Source organism: Adiantum capillus-veneris, chromosome 4 (assembly GCF_014529385.1).
Source record: "Adiantum capillus-veneris isolate H3 chromosome 4, ASM1452938v2, whole genome shotgun sequence".
Classification (NCBI taxonomy): domain Eukaryota; kingdom Viridiplantae; phylum Streptophyta; class Polypodiopsida; order Polypodiales; family Pteridaceae; genus Adiantum; species Adiantum capillus-veneris.
In genome coordinates this window covers 159845389-159873313 of record NC_140934.1, presented here as the reverse complement: position 1 = coordinate 159873313, position 27925 = coordinate 159845389, and the positions used below count along the sequence as shown (strand labels likewise).

The window sequence follows — 27925 nt, the reverse complement described above, 5'->3', positions numbered from 1 at the left end:
CCAAGGTAAGTGTAAGCATCTGCATACTCCACTGTCTCCTGGCCGTATGTGAATGCGGGCGCTGACCTCCCGATCCACTGTGGGGTGGTATTAAATACCATGACCTTGGTTTTACCAAGGTTGACGGACAAACCACTTTCCTGGGCAAACCTATGCAAAACATCCAAGTGATGTTGCATCCCCTCGATCAACACAATATCATCAGCATATAACAATAGTGGAATCCATGTCCCTGCGAGTTGTGCACCTCTACATACCAAATAGAGTAGGAGAGAGCAGGCAGCCCTGCTTCACCCCAATAGTGGAGTGAACCGGTGTGGATAGACCCTCTGAGGTGCGTACATGCCCCACTACTGACCTGTATAATGCCATGACCCTCCAAATGAGCTCTGTGGGTACTCCCATCTGCTAAAATCTGCGCATCAATCTAGCTCTGGGCATTGTGTCAAATGCTTTGCGGAAATCCACAAAGCTACAATAGATCCGTCTCCCACGTGATTTGCCCTCCTCAACGATGGCTCTGAGTGTCAAGATATGGTCAAGAGTAGAAAAACCCCTCTTGAACCCTGCCTGCCGGTTGCGCGTATCCCCTCCTTCTCTGCCCATCTACTCAGCTGTTGCTCAAGAATAGATGCGTACAACCGTGCCAATGTGTTAGGTACAATGGAATGAATGTTTGCGCTTTCCTCAAGATGAGTGCTCCGAACTGTGCTCAAGGTTCCTTTTGTTCTTATGGAAGGGAGAGCCTTCCGTTCTTAATGAGAGAATGCTATGATCACAAACAAAGTGAATGGACACTATGCGTGCAAGTATATGAGACTGAGAGAGAGAGAGAGAGAAGAGAGATACGACACCAGAGACGTTGTAAAACCTTCCTCCCAAGGCCCCACTCTTGTCGGTGAGAGTGGTCTACTTATGATTGCACAAACTGGTACAAACTGAATGCATGTGACTGATGCAAGTCTAGGCTATGTCGACGATGACGACGGGGATGATGACACCGGTGTAAAGACTGACATCTGCAAGTGAGTATCTGCTGTCCAAAAACGCTATGGGCTGAAATCTGCGACTAGTCCAAAAACGCTGATTTTGGGGGCTGTTTCTGTAGGTCTTTGTCGCTGAAAATCTGCAAGTTTAGGGCTAAAACTGAGGTTCTTAAAGGCTGAAAACTGATGGTCATTTCGGGCTGAATCTGCTACTCCTTAGGGCTGAACTTGCAGGTTCTTCATGGCTGAAAAACGCTGCATTGGTGTGGCTGAAAACGCTGTGATATGTAAAAACGCTAGGGAAAGGGATATCCAAAAACGCTAGCTGATGTCTGTCAAAAATGCTAGGCTGTTGGGCTTCTGGCGATGATCTCCTTGATGAGAAAACACTAGGGGATGGGGTCTGTGGCGATGGTGTCCTGATGCAAAAATGCCAGGGTGAAGCACTCCAGAAATGCTAGGTGGGGGATGGTCTTTGCTTGGAGGAAATCCACCAAGTTCTTGTTGGAGAAGTTGCCTACTGATCTTGGCTTCTGTTGCCTCTTCTGCCATTTAGTGCTAGCTTAGGTTTGCTTATATACAAACTTACTCAATTTGCCCTACCTACTTTCCAACAAAAGTCACTTAAAAATAATAAGTGAAAAATGTCAAATATAGGTAAAATAGACTAAATGCACTGGAAAATTCCCCTAACTTATAATGGATTCTGATGGGAATGCTTATGATCATGCTATGTGCAACCAAAGGAAATACATCTACACTAAGTGACTGGGTATGCACGGTCTACGAATAGACTCACAAAAGTGCCAGATCACTTCTAAATCTAGACTGACTGGACTAATTGAACCCTGATCATGCTGTAGCTTGTCCACGAACACATAGGGTTGGATGTGTCATGTGACATCCCCTCCTTTTTAAAGTGAGGTACTGGTACCGTACTGTATGTCGTCGAGGGAGATCGCCAATAGCATCCGGAATCCTGGAAGGGACTCTACGTTGGCCCACTCTGATGTGTGGGTCGTGCGGTATTTGAACTTCATAAAGTGTAGCAGGCTACTGTGTCACTTTCACAGGACACTTAGTTAGTACAATTGGTCTGGTGTGAACTGTTTGTTCTGGTACACATTGGACGGACTCTCTGGGCTGGGCTGGGCAGTGACACGTGGCAGGATACGGACGGTGGTCTAGTGGACGTCGTGGCCAGGTCACCACCACCACTCACTTTGGAGATTGGCTTAGGTGGCTGACATTATGGGCCGTTGGGTCATTATCATCATCTTCTTCACATCATCATCTTCGACGCATCTTTACGTAGTCGTCTAGAGTGAGTCTATACACAGAGCACGTCTTGACCATCCTGGCACATTTGAGCCTTGACACCCCCATTGTACCTGTGAGTCCTGGGCTGGAGCTGAGTGTGCTGCCACGCCAGAGTCTGTATCAGTCTTTGAGATAGTCGAGTCATATGTTCTGGTCTGCTGTTGTGTCTTTGTGAGCTCTGTTGATGTCTATTGTTTCCTTTCTGTTCAGTCTGTTTGAGTGAGATTGTCATGCACATTGCACTGAGGACCACCCACTTTAGAGAGCACGACACATTATCCGCGCTACATGTGCTCTCATTTTGGCGACCACGGTGGGATCTCAGCTGAAATCTCACTCTGTGAGGTGGAAATGTTGAAGCTAATTGGGTCTATCTAGCTTCGCCTACCTTGCCTAGCTTCGCCGACCTTGCCTTGCACTGTTCTCCTCTCGCCTGGTCCAACTGGTCTAGTCCTCTCTCGCCATAGTCATCTCTCGGCCTGGTCCAACCTACCCTCGTCCCTGGCCTAGACCTCCTCGACCCTGGTCTAGTCCTCCTCGTCCTGGTCCAGCCTGGTCTAGTCACTTGCCTGGTCTAGTAGAGTCTAGACCAGTCTTCAGCGAGTTCAAGGTTTTCTTGCCCAAAGCTTGGTTGGTTTGGTGGTCCCTGCATGACCCATACAAGGCGGTCAGTCAAGCGTCAAAGCGCACTCCTGAGTCCTCTGAAGTACTACAACAGGAGACGACCCTTGGAACCTGTTAGAAGTCCATCAACCTCATCACCCATACCTCCACATACGACATCACCCATTCTTCCCTCCGGTTCCACATCTTCCAGATCACCTTCTCCAATAAAGCTCTCTCCTATTCTGCTACAGCAGGCTACTGAGCAACAGGCTCAGCAAGGGGCCATGGAGCCGTTGGCTAGCGTTTTGGCTAAGGTAAACATCAAGTTCCCTACATTCAAAGGACTCTCTTCAGAAGATGCTGACGACCATGCAAGGACGTTTGTATCTCTCTGTAGGGGTCGTGGTCTTAACAGGGAAGATGCTTATTTGGTACTCTTTCCATCCACCTTGGATGGCTTAGCAGACAAATGGTACAGCCAGTTTGCAGAAAACCATTTTGCAACTTGGGCAGCCTTAAGACAACAGTTCTGTGCAGCTTTCAGGCCAGGTGACTATCGGGAGAAGGTGTTGGATGAGTTGGCCAACATGGTGCTCCAGCTAGAGGAGACGTTTGCCGAACTTACGACGAAAACCAAGTCTCTGGTTACCAAGCTTCCCCAGCAACCAGGTGAATTTATGGTTAAGAAGTGGGTGGAGAAGGCGTTTCCCAAAACTTTTCAGCAAAAACTACGAGAGTCTCCGACCTGACGCCACTCTGGAGGAGTTCATCGCAGCTGCTACGAGGATAGAGGGGGCTAGGAAGCTGTTCACCAACCCCCCTCACATAGAGACCCCCTCTGTGTTTTTGGAAAGTCCTTATCCTTTAACCTCTTTACGCAGGGAACTGGAAGCCCTAAAGTTAGAGCGAGCTCTTCAAGAGGAGAGGTCCTTCTCTCTTAGACATGAGAAGCCTCCACATCACGAGGCACTGGAACAGATCAAGCGCGAGCTAGAAGAGCTCAAGGGTCAGCAAGAGACTAAGGCTACGGTTTGGTGTAGCTCATGCCGCTCTCCAAGGCACCCTCCACAGGAATGCCCCCTTCGGGTTTACTGCCACTTCTGTGAAAAATCTGGACATGAGGACAAGGACTGTTACTACCTCAAGGGATTGCGACAAATACAACAAAGTCTTCGTCCTACCCTTCAACAAGGGACAGCTCTTGCATCCAACATGGTTTCTCCCTGTGGCCATCCACACCATATGCCATCGTTGCAGACAGCCTCTCCTATGCAAGGTATGCAAAGTACTTTTCCGTCTCAGAGCTTTTATCATACCCATGCTCTCTTATCCCCTCAAAACTTCTATGCCTCCACCTCCAACTCCATGCACCAGGAGCAAGAACCACCTCGTCCGTCGACTCGCCCTTTGAATCGGCCCATTTTGTGCTACAGATGCGGGGAATATGGGCATTACCAAAGCAAATGCCCCCTGCCAGAAGGGTCCCCTCCTTGCCGTCATTGCCCAGAAACGAAGGATCACTACAATAAGGATTGCCCTAAACTTCGTGCATCCACGGCTTCGAACTCAAGTCAAAGCCAGAATGATTTTGCCTTTCCCAAGCTCAACTCGATAGCAGTGAGCACCGTTTCTCAGCCGCCCCCTTCTATCCACGTGGTTACCCCTCAAAATAAGACACCGCAGTTCGCAGAGGAGCCATCGGGCGTCCTCACCCGGGCCCAGAGAGCCGCTCTCGGTCTTACCATTGCAGCAAGTTCAACTCCCCCACACAGTCTCACACCGGTGGTTACCCTGCCTGCAGCTGCAGCTGTTAACAAGCCATCCCCCAGTTGCATGAAAGAATCCAAATCTTTGCTCTCCGATATTGATGACGCTTTCTTGGAAGCAGTTTCCGATCTACAAAAGATCAAGGTACCCAAAACCACCGGTAGAACAGGAAAAGATTATAGCAGAGACAGTCTTGAAGAACACCTTCCAACAAGTGTCCCTCTATGACATGCTGCGACTAGATGCAAATTTTAGAAGTGACACCCTTGCTGTTATTCAATCACTTTATCCTGGAGCAGGTCCTAGTGGCGGGCACCTCCCAGTGCGACCATTAGAGTCCTGTATGATATCCAATCCCGCTGCTCCACTCACTGATTATAGAAGCCCTCGCCTGAGAGTGTCCGTTTTGGGTCGGCAATTCTCAGGAGTGATAGTGTATGGTGGATCTGGCATCAACTTGATGCCCAAGTTCACTATGTTAGCTCTAGGTCTACAGCCTACTCACCGTGCTTCCTTCACAGTTACATTGGCCGACCAACGGACAGTCTACCCAATGGGCATAGTGGACAATGTGCCTCTGCAGGTACAGGACTTTACTTTTAACTTGGATTTTGGTGTGGTTCATCTTCCCTAGGTTGAGGGCGGATTTCCTTTGCTCATTGGAAGACCATGGCTGCGACACACTAAAGCACTTCATGATTGGGGAAACGATGCAATGTGGATACATACTTCTGGCTCCCCGATGCAACCCATTCTCTTAGAAGGAGGTATGAATCCCATGGTGCAGCAAGTTTCTTTGTCAATGGAAACCAACCCTGAACAAGAACAGCCTACTACACCTGAAGGGTCAGATGAGGATCTGTTAAGTTGGTTGGATGCTACCAAATCTATGCCTTGTTATGGAGTCTCTATTCACTCTTTGCCGGCAGGTACACCCTCTTCCAATGTTTCCTTGGTGGACGCCTTTGAATTTGGTACACCTATGAAGAATCATAGAAGCGGGAAGAAATCACCGCTACAGGAGTTCACCCCCCTTCAAACATCAGTGGTGTTTGCGTCTACGACGAGAACAAAGCTCTCCTCTGGGTCTGGCGAACTCCCTTCACAGAGCCCGGCTTGCTTGAAGAATTCCCTCCTCTTGATAGTTGTCTTGCTCATGGTACATGCTCTTGCTCTGCATCGACTACTGCGCTCTGTAGCAACTCAACTTTCAGCTCTTGCTCTCCATCAACTGCCGCGCTTTGTAGCCTATCAACTTTCAATTAGGCCTTCATTTTTTCCCCTCGCCCCTAGTCCCCATGCCCACTCACCCTCGCCCCTAAGTCCCTTGCCCTCGCCCCTACCCACCCCCTACCACTCACCCTCGCCCCTACCCCCTACTCAGCCCTCTCTTGCCCTTGCCCCTACCCACCCCTCCCTTCCACTTGCCCCTAACCAGTCCCCCACTCACCCTCGCCCCTACCCACCCTCTCTCAACCTCGCCCCTACCCAATCCCAATCCCACCCCCTCACCCCTCGCCCCTACCCACCCCCTCACCCCTACCCTCTGTCAACCCTCACCCCTACCCACCCACCCCCTCTCGCCCCTACCCTCTCTTGCCCTCGCCCCTACCCACCCCACCCCTCTCGCCCCTAACCTCTCTTGCCCTCGCCCCTACCCACCCCCTGCCACCACTCGCCCTATCTAAACTTCCCCACCCCTCTCAGCCTCAGCTTCATCTCCCCCACCCCGCTGATCTACATTGTGCCTTTAGTAGCCTCAAGCTCCCTTTGCAACCTAAGAAATCTCATCAAAGAGTCTGCATTCCAATCTGCTTCGTGAACCCTTCATGCTCTGCCTCAACAACTACGACTGGCCTCTGCAACTCCTTCAGGAGCCTCTCATATCCTCCTTCATAGCAACTACACTTCATTGGTTTTTAGCTCGAGAAGTGCCAAGAGTTTGCTACAGCTCTTCACACTCTACTTGGAAATTCCTAGAATTCTCCTGAACTGTCATCATCTCTGCATAAGAATCCGCCATCCTGTGTTCGAGCAGAGAAACCTCCTCCTCCAAGTGTTGAATTCTATTGCCAACTGCAATCATTTCTTGCATGGTTGGGCCAAGCACTTGCTTCAAGAAAGATCTACATGCGGTACCTACTGGTTTTATTTCACAGTTTTTCAATATTTCCTAGTTTTTCAATATTTCCTCTCACCGAGACGGTGAGCGGTCTTGTGGCGGGCAACTTGTAGCAGGCTATAGTGTCACTTTCACAGGACACTCAATTAGTATAGTTGGTCCGGTGTGAACCGTCTGGTCTGGTTCACACTGGACGGACTCTCTGGGTTGGGCTGGGCAGTGACACGTGGTAGGATACGGACGGTGGTCTAGTGGACATCGCGGCCAAGTCACCACCACCACTCACTTTGGAGATTGTCTTAGGTGGCTGACATTTATGGGCCGTTGGGTCATTATCATCATCTTCTTCCATCTTCGACGCATCTTTACGTAGTTGTCTAGAGTGAGTCTATACACAGAGCACGTCTTCACCATCCCGGAACAATTGAGCCTCGACACCCCCATTGTACCTGTGATCCTGGGCTGGAGCTGAGTGTGTTGCGACGCCAGAGTCTGTATCAGTCTTTGAGATAGTCGAGTCATATGTTCTGGTCTGCTGTTGTGTCTTTGTGAGCTCTGTTGATGTCTATTGTTTCCTTTCTGTTCAGTCTGTTTGAGTGAGATTGTCACGCATATTGCACTGAGGACCACCCACTGTAGAGAGCACGACACATTATCCGCGCTACATAAAGGTCTGCAACGCTTGCTTCTTTGGGCCGCGCCGACGAAAGCGACACAAAGTCTTTTGTGGCTCCTTCGATGCTTCAACTTCGTCTAGAGTCATGCTTCTTTCTTCTTCAAGAATCTCCATGGCTGAAAATTCCTGAAACCATTTCCAACACAAAACCATGAACATACCCATTCATTGTAAAGTGAGTGGAAAAAATCTTGTCTTTCTTAAAGACTGTGCATGCAATGTAGATGAACAAAGAGACGGAGTGCGAACCCGTTCACCACACACACACAAACAATGAGATCGAATCTTTCTCTTTTGATCTAAAGCAATCAACTGTGGCAATTCACAACGGAAATGCCCATGCTTGGTGCTCATACTTTCATGTTCTCGTTCTACAACTGTGTCGTGCCAAGGAAGAGACAGGGAATGTGACTTCCTTGAATGCATACTTTTCAGTTTTTCATGAAAAATCCGCATACATTTATGCTCATCCATGAGTGAAACGTGCTGAACGTACAATATGTCATGCCTAGGAAAAGGGATCACATAAAGACGTTGACTAAAATACAGGAAACGATCACGAATGAAACACTCGAACAATGCATGCGTATCAATCATGCGAACACATAATACTTCCTGTGAGGGTTCTTTGGACCTAGGCTTGAGAGCCAAGATCGGTTCTTCTTGAGTGATCGAATCGTCCTGTGGGGGTTCTTTGGTCCTCGACCGAAAGCCAAGATCGGTTCTTCGTGATTGATCGAATCTACAACGAGGTTAGCTTTGCTAGAAAAAGCATCCACTAACACATCATCCTTGTAAACAATCACATCTTCTTCATGCAACTCATCATGCTTGTGAGAAATCACATCTTGATCATGCAAATCATCATGCTTGTGAGAAATGACATTTTGATCATGGAGATCATCATGCTTGTCATTGTCATCCAAATCATCATGCAAATCATTATCATTCAAATCATCATGCAAATCATGTGTATCATGCTTTGGAGAAGAAGAGACTGAGAGAGTCTCCTTTTCCCAAATCTCTTGCATCTGTGCCTGAACTTGAGAAAAGAGTCGCAACATCTCTTGCATTCTTGCTTTGTTCTCGCGATCAAATCTTGCTTGACTTTCTTTTTCTTCCAAGTCGTACTGACGCTCTATGGCTGCCATTTCTTGTTCGTAGTCACGATCTATGGCTACCATTTCTTCTGCTTCTCTTTCTTCGCGTTCTAACTTTCTTTCTAGAAACAAGTGGTCCAACTCCTCCCTAGGAGTTAGCGCAATCCTTGACGTAGATGGGGAAGGGGGAGGGTCGGAAAAACCTCCTGGTGGGGAAAATTCTTCTTCGCCTCTCTCATGCTCATCACCTCTACGCGAAGTATCCATTCCGCTTCGAGTGATGACCATCCACTGAAGTCTTGGGTTCTTGTGGTCTTGGGTTCTTGTGGTCTTGGGTTCTTGGGTTCACGAGGAGCTTGAGTTCTTGCGGGTCTTGGGTTCTTGGGTTCTTGAGTTCACGAGGAACTTAGGTTCTTGGGGGTCTTGGTTCTTGAGGTTCTTGAGGTTCTTGAGGGTTTTCTTTCGCTTGCAATCTGTGTTTGAGAAGGATCTTCTCTATACCCGAGTTCTACTCTTTTCTGCGGGCGCACCCCTTGGCGGCCTTGCGCTCACACCAAGGTTTCTTTTTCCCACCTCACGTCGATTGGCCGGCCGCTAAGTGCACGTTCTGCTCTCAATGAGTGAAAAGAGACACAAGGGGAGGCTGGACAAGCCGTTCTTTCCTGGGATTCCTGTCACTCTTCAAAAACACGATTAGGAATCGACACGCCCAAGCGAACTTGGGTTTTGAGCGACCTCAACAAGCAAAAAAAAATTTCTTGTGATTCTTGTGGTTCTTTCCTTGAGTGATACAGAACACTGCCAAAGCTCTGATACCAATGTTAGGTGCAACGGAATGAATGTTTGCGCTTTGCTCAAGATGAGTGCTCCGAACTATGCTCAAGGTTCCTTTTGTTCTTATGGAAGGGAGAGCCTTCCGTTCTTAGTGAGAGAATGCTATGATCACAAACAAAGTGAATGGACACTGTGCGTGCAAGTGTATGAGACTGAGAGAGAGAGAGAGAGAAGAGAGATACGACACCAGAGACGTTGTAGAACCCTCCTCCAAAGGCCCCACTCTCGTCGGCGAGAGTGGTCTACTTGTGATTGCACAAACTGGTACAAACTGAATGCATGTGACTGATGCATGTCTAGGCTATGTCGACGATCACGATGGGGATGACGACACTGGTCTAAAGGCTGAAATCTGTAAGTGAGTATCTGCTATCCAAAAACGGTATGGGCTGAAATCTGCGACTAGTCCAAAAACGCTGATTTTGGGGCTGTTTCTGTAGGTCTTTGTCGCTGAAAATCTGCAGGTTTAGGGCTGAAAACTGAGTTTCTTAAAGGCTGAAAACTGATGGTCCTTTCGGGCTGAATCTGCTACTCCTTAGGGCTGAACTTGCAGGTTCTTCATGGCTGAAAAACGCTGCATTGGTGTGGCTGAAAACGCTGTGATCTGTAAAAACGCTAGGGAAAAGCTGATGTCTGTCAAAAATGCTAGGCTGCTGGGCTTCTGGCGATGATCTCCGTGATGAGAAAACGCTAGGGGATGGGGTCTGTGGCGATGGTGTCCTGATGTAAAAATGCGAGGCTGATGCACTCCAGAAACGCTAGGTGGGGGATGGTCTTTGCTTGGAGGAAATCCACCAAGGTCTTGTTGGAGAAGTTGCCTGCTGAGCTTGGCTCCTGTTGCCTCTTCTGCCATTTAGTGCTAGCTTAGGTTTGCTTATATACAAACTTACTCAATTTGCCCTACCTACTTTCCAACAAAAGTCACTTAAAAATAATAAGTGAAAAATAGGTAAAATAGGCTAAATGCACTGGAAAATTCCCCTAACTGATTGTGATGGGAATGCTTATGATCATGCTGTGTGTAACCAGAGGAAATGCATCTACACTAAGTAACTTGGCATGCACGGTCTACGAATAGACTCACAAAAGTGCCAGATCACTTCTAAATCTAGACTGACTAGACTGATTGAACCCTGATCATACTGTAGCTTGTCCACGGATACATAGGGTTAGATGTGTCACGTGACACAATGTGTGTCCAATCATGATAGTGCGATAATTCCTAGACTCCATAGGGTCTCCCGACTTGAAGATAGGTACAATAGTAGATAGGCTCCAAGTATCAGGCAAGCCCTCACACAGGGCACAGTTAAACATAACTGCTAGAAGCTCTGCTAATAGATCTTTGGCATGCGTGAAATGCTCAGCCACTAAGCCATCATGATCATATGCTCTCCCCGTCCTCATCCTGTTAAGGGCCTTTCTCACCATCTCAGCGGTGAGAAAAGCACATGTGTGTGGGCATGGATCGGGGGGGTTGCTCAGGAACTGTGTACAGAGATGATGCATATTGGCCCCTTTTCTATTTTGGATGATGACATATGGGAGTTCTCTAGAGATCATCATTCTAGGGGATTTCAATGCTAGGATTGCCCATCATCAGACAATATTTTATGATACTTCAGAGTAGATGTTGAGGGAGTTGGATGTTGCAGAGACGGGCCTATCCAGACTATCACAGGATGGGGAATACACTGAGTATGGGTGATACTTGATAGACATGTTGGAGAGAGAGAGAGAGAGAGAGAGAGAGAGAGAGAGAGAGAGAGAGAGAGAGAGAGAGAGAGAGAGAGAGAGAGAGAGAGAGAGAGAGAGAGAGAGAGAGAGAGAGAGAGAGAGAGAGAGATGATATGATATGATATATTAACGTCTTCAAAAGGCCAAAATGACCTATGAGGCCATCAGATACCAACTCCTGTATCGGCTCTACCCATGTCCTCCTGGTGTCCAACTGTATAAGATGCTGACGAATGAGTCTAGTGATCTCCGTCCGTGTGACTGGCAGGGAGGGTGCATCCAGGGAATACTGAAAGGGAGGCAATCTATCCATGCTGAGACCATGCCTCTGAAACCATGAGGTCATCTGTGCATACCAACATGATGCATCTCCCTGCATCGCTAACTGTCTAGAGGACTCAAGAGCCAGTCTAGTATATCTGCCTCTATGTGTATCCCATAGACTGTGCATAAAGGACACTGATCTGGTAAGAGCCTCAATCCCTATAGGAGGGGTGGCTACTTCCGCTCGAATAATCGCATGTGGTACAGAGGCCTTGGCTCTAATCATTCGGGATATCATAAATACCAAGGGTCTCTCCATGTTCCTCCAACTGTCATGATTCACAGATGGTCCCCAAACTTGGACCCCATAAAGCATAGCTGAAGCAACCAAAGTATCAAAGAGCCATAGTTTTGTTCGTAGTTTTTGAAACTGAACCTGCGAACACATCCTCTCTAGCCCTCCCAATGCCGCATAGGCTCTGGATAGTCTAGTCTCTGCTGCTCTCCTCAGGGTAAACCTCGGTCCCGTGAATACCACCCCCAGATATGTATATTCATCTGTGTACTCCACAGTGTCCTGGCCATATACGAGTGTAGGTGCCGATCTCTTGACCCATTGTGGTGTGGTGTTAAACACCATAACCTTGGTTTTACCAAGGTTCACAGACAGTCCACTATCCTCTGCAAAGTTGTGCAATGCATCCAAATGTCTTTGCATGCCCTCTGGCGACTCTGACATCAACACAATATCATCAGCATATAATAATAAAGGGATCCATGTCCCTGCCAGCTGAGCGCCTCTGTCACCCTCTCTGTCAATGTAGTCAGAGACCTCATCTACATACATACCAAAAAGTGTAGGGGACAAAGGACACCCCTGTTTCACTCCAATAGTGGAATGAACAATGTCAGAAATCCCCTCAAGAGTGCGTACCTGGCCAGTCTCACTGAGCCGTATAAAGCCATGATCCCCCATATGATCTTTGTGGGTACTCCCAACTTCAGTAGCCTGTGCATCAATCTGGCCCTTGGCACTGTGTCAAATGCCTTGCGGAAGTCCACAAAGCAATAATACATCCGTCTCCCATGTGCCCGACCCTCCTCAATAATGGCTCTGAGTGTAAGAATATGGTCCAAAGTGGAGAAACCCCTCCTAAATCCAGCCTGTCCTGCTGCTCGTATGCCCTCATTTTCTGCCCATTTACTCAGTTTTTGTTCAAGAATGGATGCATACAAACGTGCCAATGTGTGCCCTATCATAATAGTACGGTAGTTCCCTGGCACTGTGGGGTCCCTTGCCTTGAAAAGAGGTACAATAGTAGATAATCTCCAGGACACGGGTAGTCCCTCACACATGACACGGTTAAACAACCGTGCAAGAACCTCTGACAGTAAATCTCTAGCATGTATCAAGTGCTCTGCCACCAAACCATCATGATCATATGCTCTCCTAGTCCTCATCCTGTCAATGGCGTCCTTCACCATCTCAGTGGTAAAGAAGGTACCAATGGCTGGACATGGCTCTAGAGGGTCTGGTAATGGTGGTTGCCCAGGTACTGTATATAATGATGCTGCATATTGACCCCAAATCTCGGGAGAGGTAATCATTGGAGGAGGTGAGTGCTCATGGAAGAGACGCCAGGCCTCACTTGAATCTCGGCTCAAAAAGAGCTGATACAAATCACGTTCCATCTGGGCTAAAAAGGCCCGCTTTTTCTGTCGCACTAAACGCCGAAGGGCAATCCGAGACTGTCTATATGTAATGACTCCAAGTATAAGCTCGCTCTGAATCTGAACTCTCATCTCTCTGCACTCCTCATCATACCAACTATTCTGAGGCATGTTCCCAGAACGTCTTCTCTGATCTGGTTGAGTGTGTGGGTATGCCTCTGCTGCTGCCCCATGCAAGATCTCCGTCAATAAAGTGTCAATAAAGTGGTGATCTCCTCCACTATATATACAGGCTCGGCTGCCCCCATCCGTCTGTAAATCTCTTCCACATAAACTGAATCCGTCTCTGGTGTAAAAGTATACCGTGTGTGTGCACTCCTCCGTGGTGTCTGAGAGACGCTATATTGGAAAGAGACTGAAAAAGTCAGGAAAGCATGGTCCACTGCTACTCCAATAGGCCTAGGGCCCACACTGAGATCGTGAATATGAGAGATGAAGCTCGGTGAAGTCATGACATAGTCCACTGTACTGGCCCCATGTCTGTGTGGAAAGCATGTGAATCCCCCAGACGAAGGAAAAATCTCTAGACCATTAAGTATGGCCAGACCATGGGTAGTTGTCATCTCCATGAGATATCTCCCATACTCTGTGTGCTCTTTATCCTGTGAGTGTCTGTCAAGTCCCATCTCCGATTTATCCATCTCTCTAAGCATCTCCTCCGAGGTATCATAAAATACCGTTTGGGAGTTGGCCGTCCTGGCATTAAAGTCTCCCAAGAGAATGATATTTCTATCTCTAGAGAACTCCCATATGTCATCATCAAGTATAGAGAAAGGGGATTGCCCTCTAGGTGAGGTATAGACTGATGTGCTAGGGGGAAAGTAACATATAGCAATGTATAAGAATCTGCTTGTCTCAGCTCTCAGTCTCACCCACATGTATCTCGCCTGGTCATCTCTCCGGACAATCTGTAATAGCGGCTGCAACTCTTCCTTGAATAAGACTGCTACCCCTTGTGAACCTCGACTTCCATGCTGGGATCTTGCGTCTGGCCGACAAGCTGTCTCCCATAAATAACCAGTCACACTTGGCATCAACTGTCCAGATTTTTGATGTGTCTCTGAGTAAAAGACAATGTCTCTATCTCTGAAGCTATCTTCAAAGGCACCCACATCCAGCCTATATGATCCATTACAATTCCATGCCGCCATCCGGAGTGTGGTCCCATATGTCTCGCACCATCATGCTGTGCGTTTTTCCAAAACCACTACTTTCCCTCCTCTGTAAAAGGCAATTTTTCCCTTCTCCCTTGTTGCCTTGATCTCTGGCATGAACTCTTGCATATGTGGTATTTGTGCTAAAGTAAGGTCATCCCCCATAAATATTCCAGTTTTCTTAAGTGCTGGTCTCTTCTTCAGGAATTCCTTCCTTGTTTCCAAAGTCGGGAAACGCAAAATAAGTGCTTTCTCTTTGACGTTTCCCTTCTCATCCACTCCCTTCTTTCCTACTCTCCAAGCACCTGTGTGCATAGGTTCCGGGATGCCCATGCGCTGCAAGAGTTCCTTCACTTCGTCTTCTACATTTTCGGTGTCTTTGATACCGGTAATACGCACATGGAGGGCTCTAGTCCTCCTCTTCTGTTCCTCCTCAATGGTCATATTGATGATGGTAGAAGTCTGTGCGGCTTCTGGCATCCGGGCCTTCCCTTTCTTTGCACCTTTGATCCATTTTTCTGCTTCATCAACTTTCTCCTGTGTTTTAACAAGGCGCTCCGCCCATGAGGAAGCCTCTTTCGAGTTTTGTTCTTCTCCTTCGCGCAGAGTTTTCACCTGCTCCTTAATATCTTCGAGCTCCTTTAACATCGAGGGCTGATTTTCCCCTTCCGTTTTGGGCATAATTTTGCAAGCTGCAAGTTCCCCTTTAAGCTCTGCAATCACTGTATCTTTTTCCTTCATGCATTTTTCCACATTGGTTTTCCAAGATTCAAAGCTTGTAATTGCCTCATCCAACTTTTTCTGCATAATACATTCCATTACATTCACTTCTGCACGCATTAGAGCCTGCATCTCCCCTTTCACAGATAGATACATCTCATCATGCCTACCAAGCATCGCTTTATCTAATTCTTTCCTCATATCTGCATACATAGAATTGTTATAACCATTTGCGTTTGCGTACATCTCTTTCCTGATGTCATCTCTCATAAAGCTGAGCTCAGATTTAATCATCACTTGAACCCTTTCCATCATCAAATCATCTTGGACTCTGACGGTTTTCCTTCTCGCAGTGAGCTTGGCGAGAGTATACTATCTCTGTTCCTCCGCTTGAAAGTCGCTTTCATTTTTTGTGGGGTGGTGAAGCCACTTGCATCACCATCCTCGACTGGTTGGTCCATCTTAGAAAGAAGAACAAAGCGAGCATTGAGTCAAGGCCCTCACCAGCGGACGCCCTGGTTGGCCTCGCCCTAGTCACCAGGTACTTGCCCTCGTCCTGGCTGACTCCTCGCCCTAGCCCTGGCAGGCTGGTCTCGTCCCGCCCTCCTGACACAGGACCAGCAGCTTGCCCAGGCCTAGCAGCTCGCCCTTGATCAGGTTCAGCAGCTCGCCCAGGACTCTCGTCCAGCAGAGAGAAAGCTCGCCCCCTCGTCCATCGTCCAGCAGGTTGGCAACACGACTGCTCACCCTCGCCTCAGCCAGCTCGCCTTCGCCCGCGATCCTCGCCAAGAGCCTGCTCGCCTTCGCCCTGAGCCTGCTCGCTCTCGCCTCAGCCAGCTTGTCCCTCGCCTCAGCCTGCTCGTCCCTCGTCCCACGTCTGAGCCTGCTCGTCCCTCGTCCACAACAGGTCGCCCTCGTCCCTCGTCCACAGCAGAGGTCGCCCTCGCCACATCAGGTCGTCCTCGCCCTCGTCCACAGTAGAGGTCGCCCTCGCCCTCCAAAGAGAGCCAAAACCAGAAAGACGCACAGAGAGAGAGAGAGAGAGAGAGAGAGAGAGAGAGAGAGAGAGAGAGAGAGAGAGAGAGAGAGAGAGAGAGAGAGAGAGAGAGAGAGAGAGAGATGCACTGAACCAATCAACCAAGGCAATGAGATAACAGATGATAATACAATGGGGGACTGAGGGTTTTTATATAGAAACCTCAGTAAATGGTCCTACCCAGACTTTGACAAATAAGTGAAATAAATCCCTAAAAGCCAAATTAAATACTGGCACACTAGGCATTTCACTTGAGATGCCTAAACTTTAACAATTTGATGATGAAAGGAAAACCTACTTTTGAGCCCAACAAACCCAAAGCGTCTCCTCCTGATTCACTTCCAAACAGCAGTCAAACTCCTCAACAGTGTTGACTAACTCCTAACCAACGGGAACCTCTTCAACAAGAAGACAAATGGTTCTGTTGTTTCATGATTGGACATACTTTCCTCCACTGTCCAAAACGCACAAATATTTCTCCGACTGAACAATCACCTGCGAAGAAAGGTAAACCATCTATCCAACTCATACATAACGTTTATGGTGTGTCTTCTCAGGATTCATTCAAAGAGTTATGCAGAGTGGAGGCAAAATACAAGGCAATGCAGCTTTGATCTTCTTTAATTCCGGAGCTTTTGAGAAATTTATTTTTGCCGGTTTTATCAATGGTTTAGGCATTGATTTTGATCATCTGGGATCTTAAAGAGTATGGGTTTGCCACAGAAGACACTAGCAAGTTCACTTCTCTTATTGGTTTCTAGCCAATTTCAATCCATAATTCAAGGATATGATGGCTCGCTTGATTTCCACATCATGAAGTTATCTAATTGTGATGCTTTGCCTTGGCGGCATCAGTATGATGCTACTATTGTAGTGCGGCAAAGGATCATTACCATTCTACATTATGACAAATTGATCGTTCTTGGAGTTTGCTGTTTGAAAACTCTTCCCCATGAATCTCTTTTCGGTGCTTTGCTTATAAATATTTCTATTTTCTTTAATTGGTATCTGAACTTGTTTGATCCTGATTGGACTTGCTTGCACCTGTTGGAATCTGTCTGAACCTGTCTGAATTTCTCAACTCATTTTGTCTTGTTTGTATCTACGAGACCCGCTTTGAGCGGTTTAGACACGGGATAATGGTGGGACCAAGTACAAGACCTGTGATAACAGTTATTTGTATGGCTGGACATAGTCCAGGACCTATACCCCCGACCCGACGCAATGGTGGGACCCATCCAGGTTCTGTTGCGGCGTTTATCTTGAACTATTGGATGTAAGTCTCGGACCTGTTCTACCCAAGCCCCCGCTTAATGGTTGGACAGATCTCTAAGACCCATTATGATGGGTCTGATTGAGCGGTTGCTAGGACTTGCTTTACACAGTCTATGTGACATTTTAGTTTTCTTTGTGCAGCCAATGCATGTGTGGGTTGCATGGCATCCGTGTACAACAAGTCATTAAGCCAAGAGCGAAGGGAGCAGTAGATGACCGTCTAGATTTCAGCCCCGGCAGCTGCAAAACACGTCGCATTCTGGGATTGTAAGACAGTTGATGCAATAGATGCTGACGTGGCAGATTTTTACATGGGGACAATTTTTTGCGACAGTCATTAGTAACGTCCTTTTAGCACAAGCTGTAAATAGCACTTGCTTTTATAGTTTCTTTTAAGCGAAGTGCCCATAAATTAGAGGCCAAGGGCCAGTTCTAACTTAGATCTGGTGTGTGTGGTCACATAGAATAGTTATAGTCGCGACAGTGCAATGATAAATTGAAGAAACACCACCAGGGGCGTCTATTATTTGGGGGCAAATACTTTAATGCCCCATTCTGTGTGATCAAGTGTAAAGCATTTTAGTTCTTTCCAATTGTTTAAAGTCTGTTCCAGTTGCATATTAGTTTGTATTATTGATTATTTTCGTTGGCATGTGGTGCCGGCCGGTTTCATCTAGTGCTAGTCTGCCTTGTCCAATGATCCCAAGTCCAATGTATTGCTCGCCCATGGTCTCATACAAAACTAGAGACGCTCTTGGGAGCCTGCTTGAAATTTATCACAGAAGGCACCACCAATTTATCCCTCCCAAAAGTCCACCACCACCATTACCTGCTCCTTCAGTAACCTCAACATCCTCTCCATCATAATTCCCTCACTCAAACAACCTCCTCTCTGCCCTCAGTCACAACAGCCGACATGGAGGACATCATTGCTTGCATCCCCTCACTCAATGACCTGCTCTGTGTCAGCCACAACAGCTGACATAGAGGACGAGCTACCCAATATATTGGCGGGGGTCTACGTCAAGTAGGGGGGTTTCAACGTCAAGTTTTCTGTCACAAAGTGATGATGTGGTGGACAGCAGAAACCCTAGTTTTTGCCAGAAACCCTAAAATTCTTGCAAACCCTAATTTTTGCCAGAAACCCTAATTTCCGGAAATCGCGGAGGCGGATTATTATTATTATTATTATTTTTTTTGGGAAAATGATGAGCGACGCAAATTTCGCTTTTTCTCTACTTAAATGAGAAAGAGAGAGAGAATGCTTTTGCTTTCATGTTTTGACTCTCTGTGAGAGAGAGAGAGCAATTGCTTTTGATTTTAAAAGCTTTTGGGGCTCTGCTTTTGGGCATCCCTTGTAACCTTTAAATTAGTGGTGAGGGCCTCACTTCTCAGGGCATCTGGACGCAGAGTCTGAGAGTGAAACCCTAACCGCTCTCTTGTACTTTGATGATTGATTAATATAAAAAGAAATACCGAAAGGGGCGCCAGTCTTTGGGGCCAATATCTCTAAGCACGGAACTCCGTCGGGCCAGTGCAAATCTATTGTGATCTGTGAATTGTTTTGAAGTGGTTATTTGGTGCTGTCGCGGTTGATTCTTGACTTGGAGTGTCCAAGTCTGTTACAGTGGTATCAGAGCACGGCCGATTTCTCTTCTACGGGAAATCCAATCCCCGAATTTTTTTTCTGCGGCACCTATGGCTTCAAGCAATGATCAGTCGACTCCCTCTGCATCTGGAGATGCGGGCTGGGATCACAACGAAGATTCAGACAGAGAGTATGGCCCGCCTCGGCCTACTCAGGCGGAGCAAAGAGAGATGGAGCGTCGTCAATTGATTGGCAATGCATCAAAGATGATGCTCAATTTTGCCAAGGACCCGAAGATGGCAAAATATATGAACTAGACCTCTTTGAAAGAGGTACAGATGGAGTGGCAGAGAACCACAACACCACTCCCGAAAGCCGCCCTCAAGAAACCTTCTACCTCCAAGAAATATACGGAGAAGGAACTGGAGAACGTGGTTGATGCACGGATTGCTCAGCTTTTTGACATGCAAAAGAAAGCCAAAAAGCACGGCAAAAAGCAGAAGAAAGGCACTGACTTCCCGGGATATTTGGGTCGTCGGTCGACATTTGGCAAGGCAAAGAAATTGAAGAAGCGCGTCAAGTTTGAAGACCTACCCAGTTCTTCTTCTTCTTCTTCTGACAGTTCTTCTAGCTCCTCGGATTCGAGCGAAGAAGACAGAAAAGGTAAAAAGCGAAGCAAGAAGCAACGCTTTGGAAAGGGCAAGAAAAAGGCAAAGAAGGCTACATCTCGCCCAGAGACTAACAGTTCTTCTGAGGACTCGTCTACAGACAGCTCAGATTCCGATGACGGAAAGTTTTATGCGAACAAGAAGAATTTTTACAAAGCCAACCAGTATGACTTTCTCGAAGATAAAAGCAAGAAAGTCCGAGAGTTCAAAGAAGGTGGCCACTCGATCAAGTTTGATACTTTTTCAGGATACTCGGATGCTTCGAAGGCTGTGTCTTTTTTCAGCAGTTTGACATCACTTTCGCGGGAGGACGCTATTCAGAGCACTCCAAGATTCGGAGAGCTGCCTCTTACTCTAAGGGGAATGCTCGTACTTGGTGGTCCACGCTTCTATTAAGCAAGACTGTGTCAGTTACATGGCTGAAATTCAAGAGGCTTTTTATTTCGTCTTGGTTGACTCAAGAGTATGAACGCGATAAACGAGCTGCTTGAAACCATCTTCAGATGACCAAGAGAAATACAGTGGATGCTTATTGTGAGAGATTCTGGAGCTCTTTTCTACCCGCCTCTTCATTGAAGAAGATCTCGTTCAGAGAACAGATTGAGCGGTTTACCTTGGGTCTACCTACAGGGATCCGAGATCACTGCTTGGAACAGAAGTTAGCTTCACTTTGGCAGTCTGACCTACCCCACCGATGAGGTCATGACACAACGAGCTGAACAGACTTCAGCGAATGAGAGTAGAAAGAGAAAGAGCAACCCAGAAAAGAAGGATGCACGACCCACGCTTACTCATGAGGAGAGAGCTTGCTTGGAACCATCTTCGGATGACCAAGAAAGATACAATCAATGCTTATTGTGAAAGATTCTGGAGCTCTTTTCTACCCGCCTCTTCATTCAAGAAGATCTCGTTCAGAGAACAGATTGAGCGGTTTACCTTGGGTCTACCTACAGAGATTTGAGATCACTGCTTGGAATAGAAGTCAGCTTCTATTCAGGAGTTGATGAGTCATGCGAAGCGGGGCTTTGCCATTCACTCTAGCAGTTTGACCTACCCCACAGATAAGGCCATGACACAACGAGCCGAACAGACTTCTGGGAATGAACGTAGAAAGAAAAAGAGCAACCCAGAGAAAATAGATGCACAACCCAAGCTTACTCCTGAGGAGCGAGCTCGCTTCATCAGAGAGGGGAAGTGCTTTGGATGCGGGGAACATGGACATATTTCCGCAAAGTGCCCTGATAAGGCACAGAAAGAACAGAATGATAAAGACGACGACAGGTCTGAGAGTTCGAGAGCAGCTGAGGAATGTGGCAGAAAAGGTAGATAGAAAAGCAGAACTGGTACCACATGGCGTGGGACCTGCACCGAATCTAATGAATGAAAGTACAAACTTTGCCGCTTTCGGGGCAAAGTGAAGGATCAGGAAGCTCTTTTGAAGGAGCCAAGGCCAACTTCTTTTCACTTGGAATTGGCGGCTCGATTTGGAACTACGCCCGACAGACTGACGCCACAGGCGGAGGTAGTTCGACTGGCACCCGGATGGGATGTTGCCATTACACCGAGCATTGGCAAACTTTGATTGCAATGACAGGGGTGTTCAGGGCACGCGAGTGACGTTCTACTCAGGATCCCTTGGTACCACAAGAACTACGCCGTGGTTGACTAGCGGACCGAGAAAGCGACTTTGATAAATGAAGGGCCTAGAGATTGTACTTGATGAACTTCAGTTTTCTTACTCATTCTTTTGGGAGAACTGAACAATGGATAAAAGTTGAATATGTATTGACCTGAAGAAAAGAACGCCAAGATTTTTTTTCTCCACGCTCATGCCGATTGCTTTTGAGAGGGCCTGAAGATCATACCATTGATCTGATATCTGGAAGCACGCCACCGAATCGGCCACCTTATCGTGTGAGCCGAGTACAGAATGAAAAGATTATGAACCCAGTGAAAGACCTCTTGGAAAAGGGTCTTGTCCAGCCTAGTACTTCACCGTATTGCTCTCCAGTGTTGTTGGTTTTGAAGAAAGACGGATCTTGGAGAATGAGCATCGATTATAGCACTCTCAACGAAATCACCATCAAGAACAGATTTCCGATTCCTAGGATCGATGATATACTGGACAGGTTACAGGGATCCTCGTGCTTTAGCAGGATTGACTTGAAGAGTGGATATCATCAGATCAGGATAGCGCCAGCAGATGTCTACAAGACAGCTTTTCGGACGACTTTTGGGTTATTTGAGTTTTTGGTGATGCCTTTTGGCTTAACCAATGCTCCTGCGACATTTAACCGGATGATGGATAGGATTTTTCGAGAGTACAGGCTATTTGTTGGCACTTGCTTCGACATCATTGTTTTCTCCAAGAATGAGGCAGAACACAGAGATCATCTGCTTCAAGTCTTTCAGGCATTACGAGATCACACATTAGTGATTAATGCTAAGAAAAGTGAATTTTTCCTACCAGAGATACATTTTTTGGGACACATTGTGTCAACAGCAGGAGTGCAAATGAACCCGGCCAAGATAGAGACTATCCGTGATTGGCCCGATTTGAGGAATGTCCATGAAGTTAGAAGCTTCTTGGGACTGTGTTCGTACTACAGGCGGTTCATACGAAAGTTTGCAGAGGTTGCTTCCCCTTTGCATACCTTGACACAGAAAGGAGTACCTTTTTCGTGGGGACCCACAGAGGTGACTGCCTTTCAGACATTGAAAGAGAAATTCACTACAGGATCATATTTGACTTTGCCGGACTTGCAGAAGTCATTTGAAGTATTTTGTGATGCTTGTGGTCGTAGTCTAGGTACGGTCTTGATGCAAGAAGGCCATGTCATAGCTTACGAGAGCCGTTTGTTCTGTAGGCCGGAGATGACAACACAGATCTATGGGAAAGAGCTTTCGGCGGTTATCCACGCTCTTACTCAGTGGCGGCATTACCTACTCGGAGCGGATTTTACTGTCTTTACAGACCATCAGAGTTTGCGCTACTTCTTGTCACAGAAGCAGCTTTCGGAAAAGCAGATGCGGTGGACGAACATCTTGTCATAGTTCCACTTCCAGATTGTCCATATGCAGGGACAGAAGAATGTGGTGGCAGATGCTTTGTCTCGAAAACCGTTGGTTCTGGCTATTTCCGCGATACATCATAGGAGCTTCGAGGATATGGTCGATCAGTGTGCCACAGATACAGATTTTGCAGATATTTTCACACGGATACGGGATGGGGAGACAGTAGCTGGATACTCCCTTCGGGAAGGCTACTTGATGAAAAAGAATAAGTTGTGCGTTACACAACCGTTGAGGGAAAAGGTTATGACTGATTGCCACTGTCCACCTTTTACGGGTCACCGCGGCATTGCTACCACCATGAAAGGGGTAGAGAGAGATTTCTTTTGGCGGAGACTGAAGAAGGATGTGGAAGAGTTTGTGCGTAGTTGCTTGGTATGCCAGAAGGTCAAGTTTGACAGGCATAAGGCACAGGGATTGTTACAGCCTTTACCCATACCCACCCGCCCCTGGGAAAATATTGAAATGGATTTCATTTTTTTGATCTCCCGAGAATACAGAATGATCATGATGATTTTCCGATTACATGGCACGCCTGAGACGATTGTCTCCGATAGAGACCCCAGATTTATGAGTTTGTTTTGGAAGGCAATTTGGGAGAACATTGGCACGCGGTTGCAGTTCTCGTCATCGTTCCACTTGCAGACTGACAGGCAATCTGAGATTGCCAATTCAGTGATTTTAGATTTATTGAAGTCTTGTATCTCGCATTAGAAGACTCAATGGGAAAAGAACTTACCTTTGGTGGAATTTGCCTACAATAACACGATACACTCTTCGACGGGGAAGACGCCATGTGAGATTGTTGAAACTGCTACGAAGGTTCCATCCTTCTTGAGCACGAAAGATTAGAAATTTGAAGCGGATGAATATTCGCGAGATTTGGATACGGCTTTTGCCAAGGTTCGCGAGACTTTGCAGGAGGCTCAAGAACGAAAGAAAAAGGCAGCAGATCGCCATCGTCGCGACTGGAAACTGAAGGAGGATGATTGGGTGCTCTTACTTTTGAGAAGGCACGCCTAAGAAAGAAAAAGGGAAAGGAGAGGCTTTTTCCAAAGCTTAGTATGTGATACTACGGACCTTTCCAGATTACTGAAAAGATAAATGATGTCTCCTTCCGATTGAAATTGCCAGATACTTGGAGGATTCACAATGCATTTCATGTGAGTCTCTTGAAACCTGTTAAGGGTGATGTGCCTGATGATGGGGAGCCTGATGAGCAACCCAAAGTGGAAGAAAAGGAGGAGATCCTTGTTCCTGAACAGATTTTGGCACATAATGATACAAGTTAAAGTGCGAAGGCGGTTCTTGGTTAAGTTCAAGAACTTTCCTGCATTTGATGCGAAGTGGATGGAGGAGGAGGACCTAGCAGATACTCCTCGGATTGTGAAACTTTACCTCGATGTTTTGGTTTAGCATAGTCTACTCCAAACGAAACCCAGAAACTCAGCTTGGCCGAAGATCTGGTGCAGTGGGATGCACAAGAGGGGAGTCACTCCACTCCTTTGTCAATAGATGCCTCGATTTTGATACTAAAGTCACTGATGTCTCTTTGAGCTTCATGACTTTATGAAATGGAATTCCTGATTATGATACTGATTTGTTCTTGACTTCTTGTGAGTGCAGGAACTGATAGACGAAATGGCTGCAGCATTTTGGTCTACTTGATCTCGAATAGACATGGTTGCAATAGGGGTTAGTCAATCGGACATCGTTGAGGTCCCGATTGGACCTAGATGTGATTGCTAGCTACATTACCGATAAATCATGGTCTAAGATCCGAATGAATGTTGAATGTCATGTGATGTCCTGTGATGTCGTGTGATGTGACTGTCGATTTTGTACATGTGCTAGATGTGTGTTCCTAGTACGTAGGTACTAACAGTCAGTGTCTGCTAAGACAGTTTATGGCTTTTGTCGGTTTTGTAGGTGTAATCGCGGTCGATTACAATGCTTTCAAGAGGGGGGTATGTCACAAAGTGATGACGTGGCGGACAGCAAAAACCCTAATTTCTGCCAGAAACCCTAAAATTCTTGCAAACCCTAATTTTTGCCAAAAACCCTAATTTCCGGAAATCGCGGAGGCGGATTATTAAATTTTTTTTTTGGAAAATGATGAGCGACGCAAATTTCGCTTTTTCTCTACTTAAATGAGAAAGAGAGAGAGAATGCTTTTGCTTTCATGTTTTGACTCTCTGTGAGAGAGAGAGCAATTGCTTTTGATTTTAAAAGCTTTTGGGGCTTTGCTTTTGGGCATCCCTTGTAACCTTTAAATTAGTGGTGAGGGCCTCACTTCTCAGGGCATCTCGACGCAGAGTCTGAGAGTGAAACCCTAACCGCTCTCTTGTACTTTGATGATTGATTAATATAAAAAGAAATACCGAAAGGGGCGCCAGTCTTTGGGGCCAATATCTCTAGGCACGGAACTCCGCCGGGCCAGTGCAAATCTATTGTGATCTGTGAATTGTTTTGAAGTGGTTATTTGGTGCTGTCGCGGTTGATTCTTGACTTGGAGTGTCCAAGTCTGTTACATTTTCCGCCTTCAAGGGACTCTTCACAAAGGATGTAGATGACCATGTGGGAGGTTTTACTCCCTGTGTAAGGGCCAGGGTCTCAACTGACAAGACACCTATTTAGTGATGTTTCCTAGCAGATAAATGGTGCAGTCAATATGGGAAAACCATTTTGCTGGTTGGAGTCTCTCACTGCAACGCTTTCGGATTTGGCAACTATGTGGACTGGGAGGTTGATGAACTACAGAATCTTGTGCGTGGGCTGGCAACAACTTTTGCAGAATTGATTGCACGGGCTAAATCACGGGTGTCTTGCTTCGCTCAACCACCTGGCTGTGACCGAAACCTTTAAACTGCACCTTTGTGTGGCTCAAATTTCTTGTGAAAGTGAAAATGGGAGGCCAAAGTACAATGAGGGCCTTACGGGGCTGTCAGTGTAATTATGGGAGAGTCAAAATGTAGTCAAATTTCAGTTTATATAAAGACAACGGATTAGATAGTAGCAAGAACACCACGATAGATTTATTAGCTTCTTCCAATCAGGAGGCATATGCATTGGGTGCAAAGGTTTATGTGTGGCATTGGAGAGGGTTCAGAGCGTATCTTGAGACATGTTTAAAGTTGTAGCTTACTTATGTGTGGCATTGGAGAGGGTTCAGAGTGTATCTTGAAAACATAGACATGTTTAAAGTTGTAGCTTACATGGGAGAAGATGCGAACAGGTCTTCAGTTTTAAGTGCTTGTGTGCTTCTTAGTTTCCTTTGTAGAAGAGCAGGGCTTATGCTGATCACTGATTTAATGCATATACTCTAATCCCTCTTCCCTCCTCCTTTGCAGAGATATGTAGCTTTGGGTATTTTGTGGCCTTTGCAAATTGCTGCAAGTGTGACAATCATTGTCTTACTCGTATCGCAAGCAGAGAAAGTGAACAAAACATTCAGTAATCTATCTAACTTCCCAAACAATCAATTTTTTCAGTACCTTGTATGTTGTCTGACTTAGTGTATATGGAAATGCATGTAGAAACGGATTATGCTCAGTCCCTTCTGCTAACACTTTCAAGCATGATAGCACCTCTATCAATACCCTTTCTAGTACAGCTTGAAGACTGGAATCCTGCTACCTCTGAGCGTATAGTTTTGTTGAAGCTTTTTTCTCTCAGATTGGTAAATGCGTGCACTTTATTTTACAGGTTTTTCCTCTCTGCTTATCTGCTGTATCTTTTTGTCTAAGCCAACCTCCTCAGCTTTATACAACTAGATTTAATTGATTGCTTTGGCTTAACTCATAAAAGTAGGAGAGCCCTTTTGTACACCCAAGGACTGGCGGTGAGTGGAGATCATAGCTTGGATGATATTTACGGGCACCTGACTTGTATCTCCGTGTTCTTGGTTTTTCTGATGTTTCATGCATGTAAAAGAAGTAAGTAGGAACCAAAACCCAAACACACAAAAGGTGTCCCTATAGCTGTAGCAGGCTACAGTGTCACTTTCACAGGACACTCAGTTAGTACGGTTGGTCTGGCCTGGTTCACACTAGTCGGACTCTGGACGGACTCTCTGGGCTGGGCTGGGCAGTGACACGTGGCAGGATACGGACGGTGGTCTAGTGGACATCGTGGCCAGGTCACCATCACCACTCACTTTGGAGATTGGCTTAGGTGGCTGACATTTATGAGCCTTTGGTTCATTATCATCATCGTCTTCACCTTTGCTCCAGCATCGTCCTCTAGAGCAGTGAGTCTATACACAGAGCACGTCTGCACCATCCCGGCACATCTGAGCCTCGACACCCCCATTGTACCTGAGAGTCCTGGGCTGGAGCTGAGTGTGCTGCCACGCCAGAGTCTGTATCAGTCTTTGAGATAGTCGAGTTATATGTTCTGGTTTGCTGCTGTGTCTTTGAGAGCTCTGTTGACGTCTATTGTTTCCTTTCTGTTCATCTGTTTGAGGGAGATTCAGTTTGTTTGAGTGAGATTGTCATGCACATTGCACTGAGGACCACCCACTGTAGAGAGCACGACACGTTATCCGCGCTACAGGTGCTCTCATTTTGGCGATCACGGTGGGACCTCAAAGGAAGTCTCACTCTTGTGGGGATAGAATCGTGAAGCTAATCGGTTGTTACCTGGCTCTGCACACTTGCTCACACTGTGTAGATAGTCTGCAAGTCTGGTCTGTTCCTCTCTCGCCCTTGGTCCTTGGTCTTGGATCCTGGTCTAGTCCTCGCCTTGGTCCAGCCCTGGTCCTTGGTCTTGGATCCTGGTCTATTCCTCGCCCTGGTCCAGCCCCTGGTCCAGCCCTCCTCATCCTGCCAGCTAGGTGGTCTAGTACTGGTCCTTGGTCTTGGATCTTGGTCTAGTCCTCGCCCTGGTCCAGCCCTCCTCGTCTTGCCAGCTAGGTGCCAGCTAGGTGGTCTAGTATTGGTCTTGGGCCAGGTGGTCTAGTCATATCCTCACCTGTTCTAGCAGTCTTCACTGTTCACTGCATGACACATGCAAGGTGGTCAGTTGAGCGTCAAAGCGCACTACTGAGCCCTATGAAGCACTATAACAGAAGATGCCCGGTGGTATCTAGTAGAAGTTCATTAACCTCATCAACCTTACCTCCACATACGCCATCCCCCATTCCTTCATCTCCCATTCCTTCATCAGGTTCCACATCTTCTAGATCACCTTCTCCAGTAAAGCTCTCCCCTATTCTGCTGCAACAAGGGGCCATGGAGGCGTTGGCTAGCGTGTTGGCCAAGGTAAACAT

General features: G+C 46.9%; 1 protein-coding gene across 3 annotated transcripts in view; it reads left to right on the top strand.

Annotated features, from left to right (window-relative positions):
* Positions 1-27925, top strand: part of LOC147460243 (uncharacterized) — a 178606-nt gene that overhangs the window by 84816 nt on the left and 65865 nt on the right. For all 3 annotated transcript variants that reach the window (XM_086511324.1, XM_086511326.1, XM_086511325.1), the window contains 2 exons: positions 26007-26109; positions 26193-26361. In XM_086511324.1, the coding sequence (XP_086367450.1) occupies positions 26007-26109; positions 26193-26361 (272 nt within the window). The remainder of the gene's footprint in view (positions 1-26006; positions 26110-26192; positions 26362-27925) is intronic.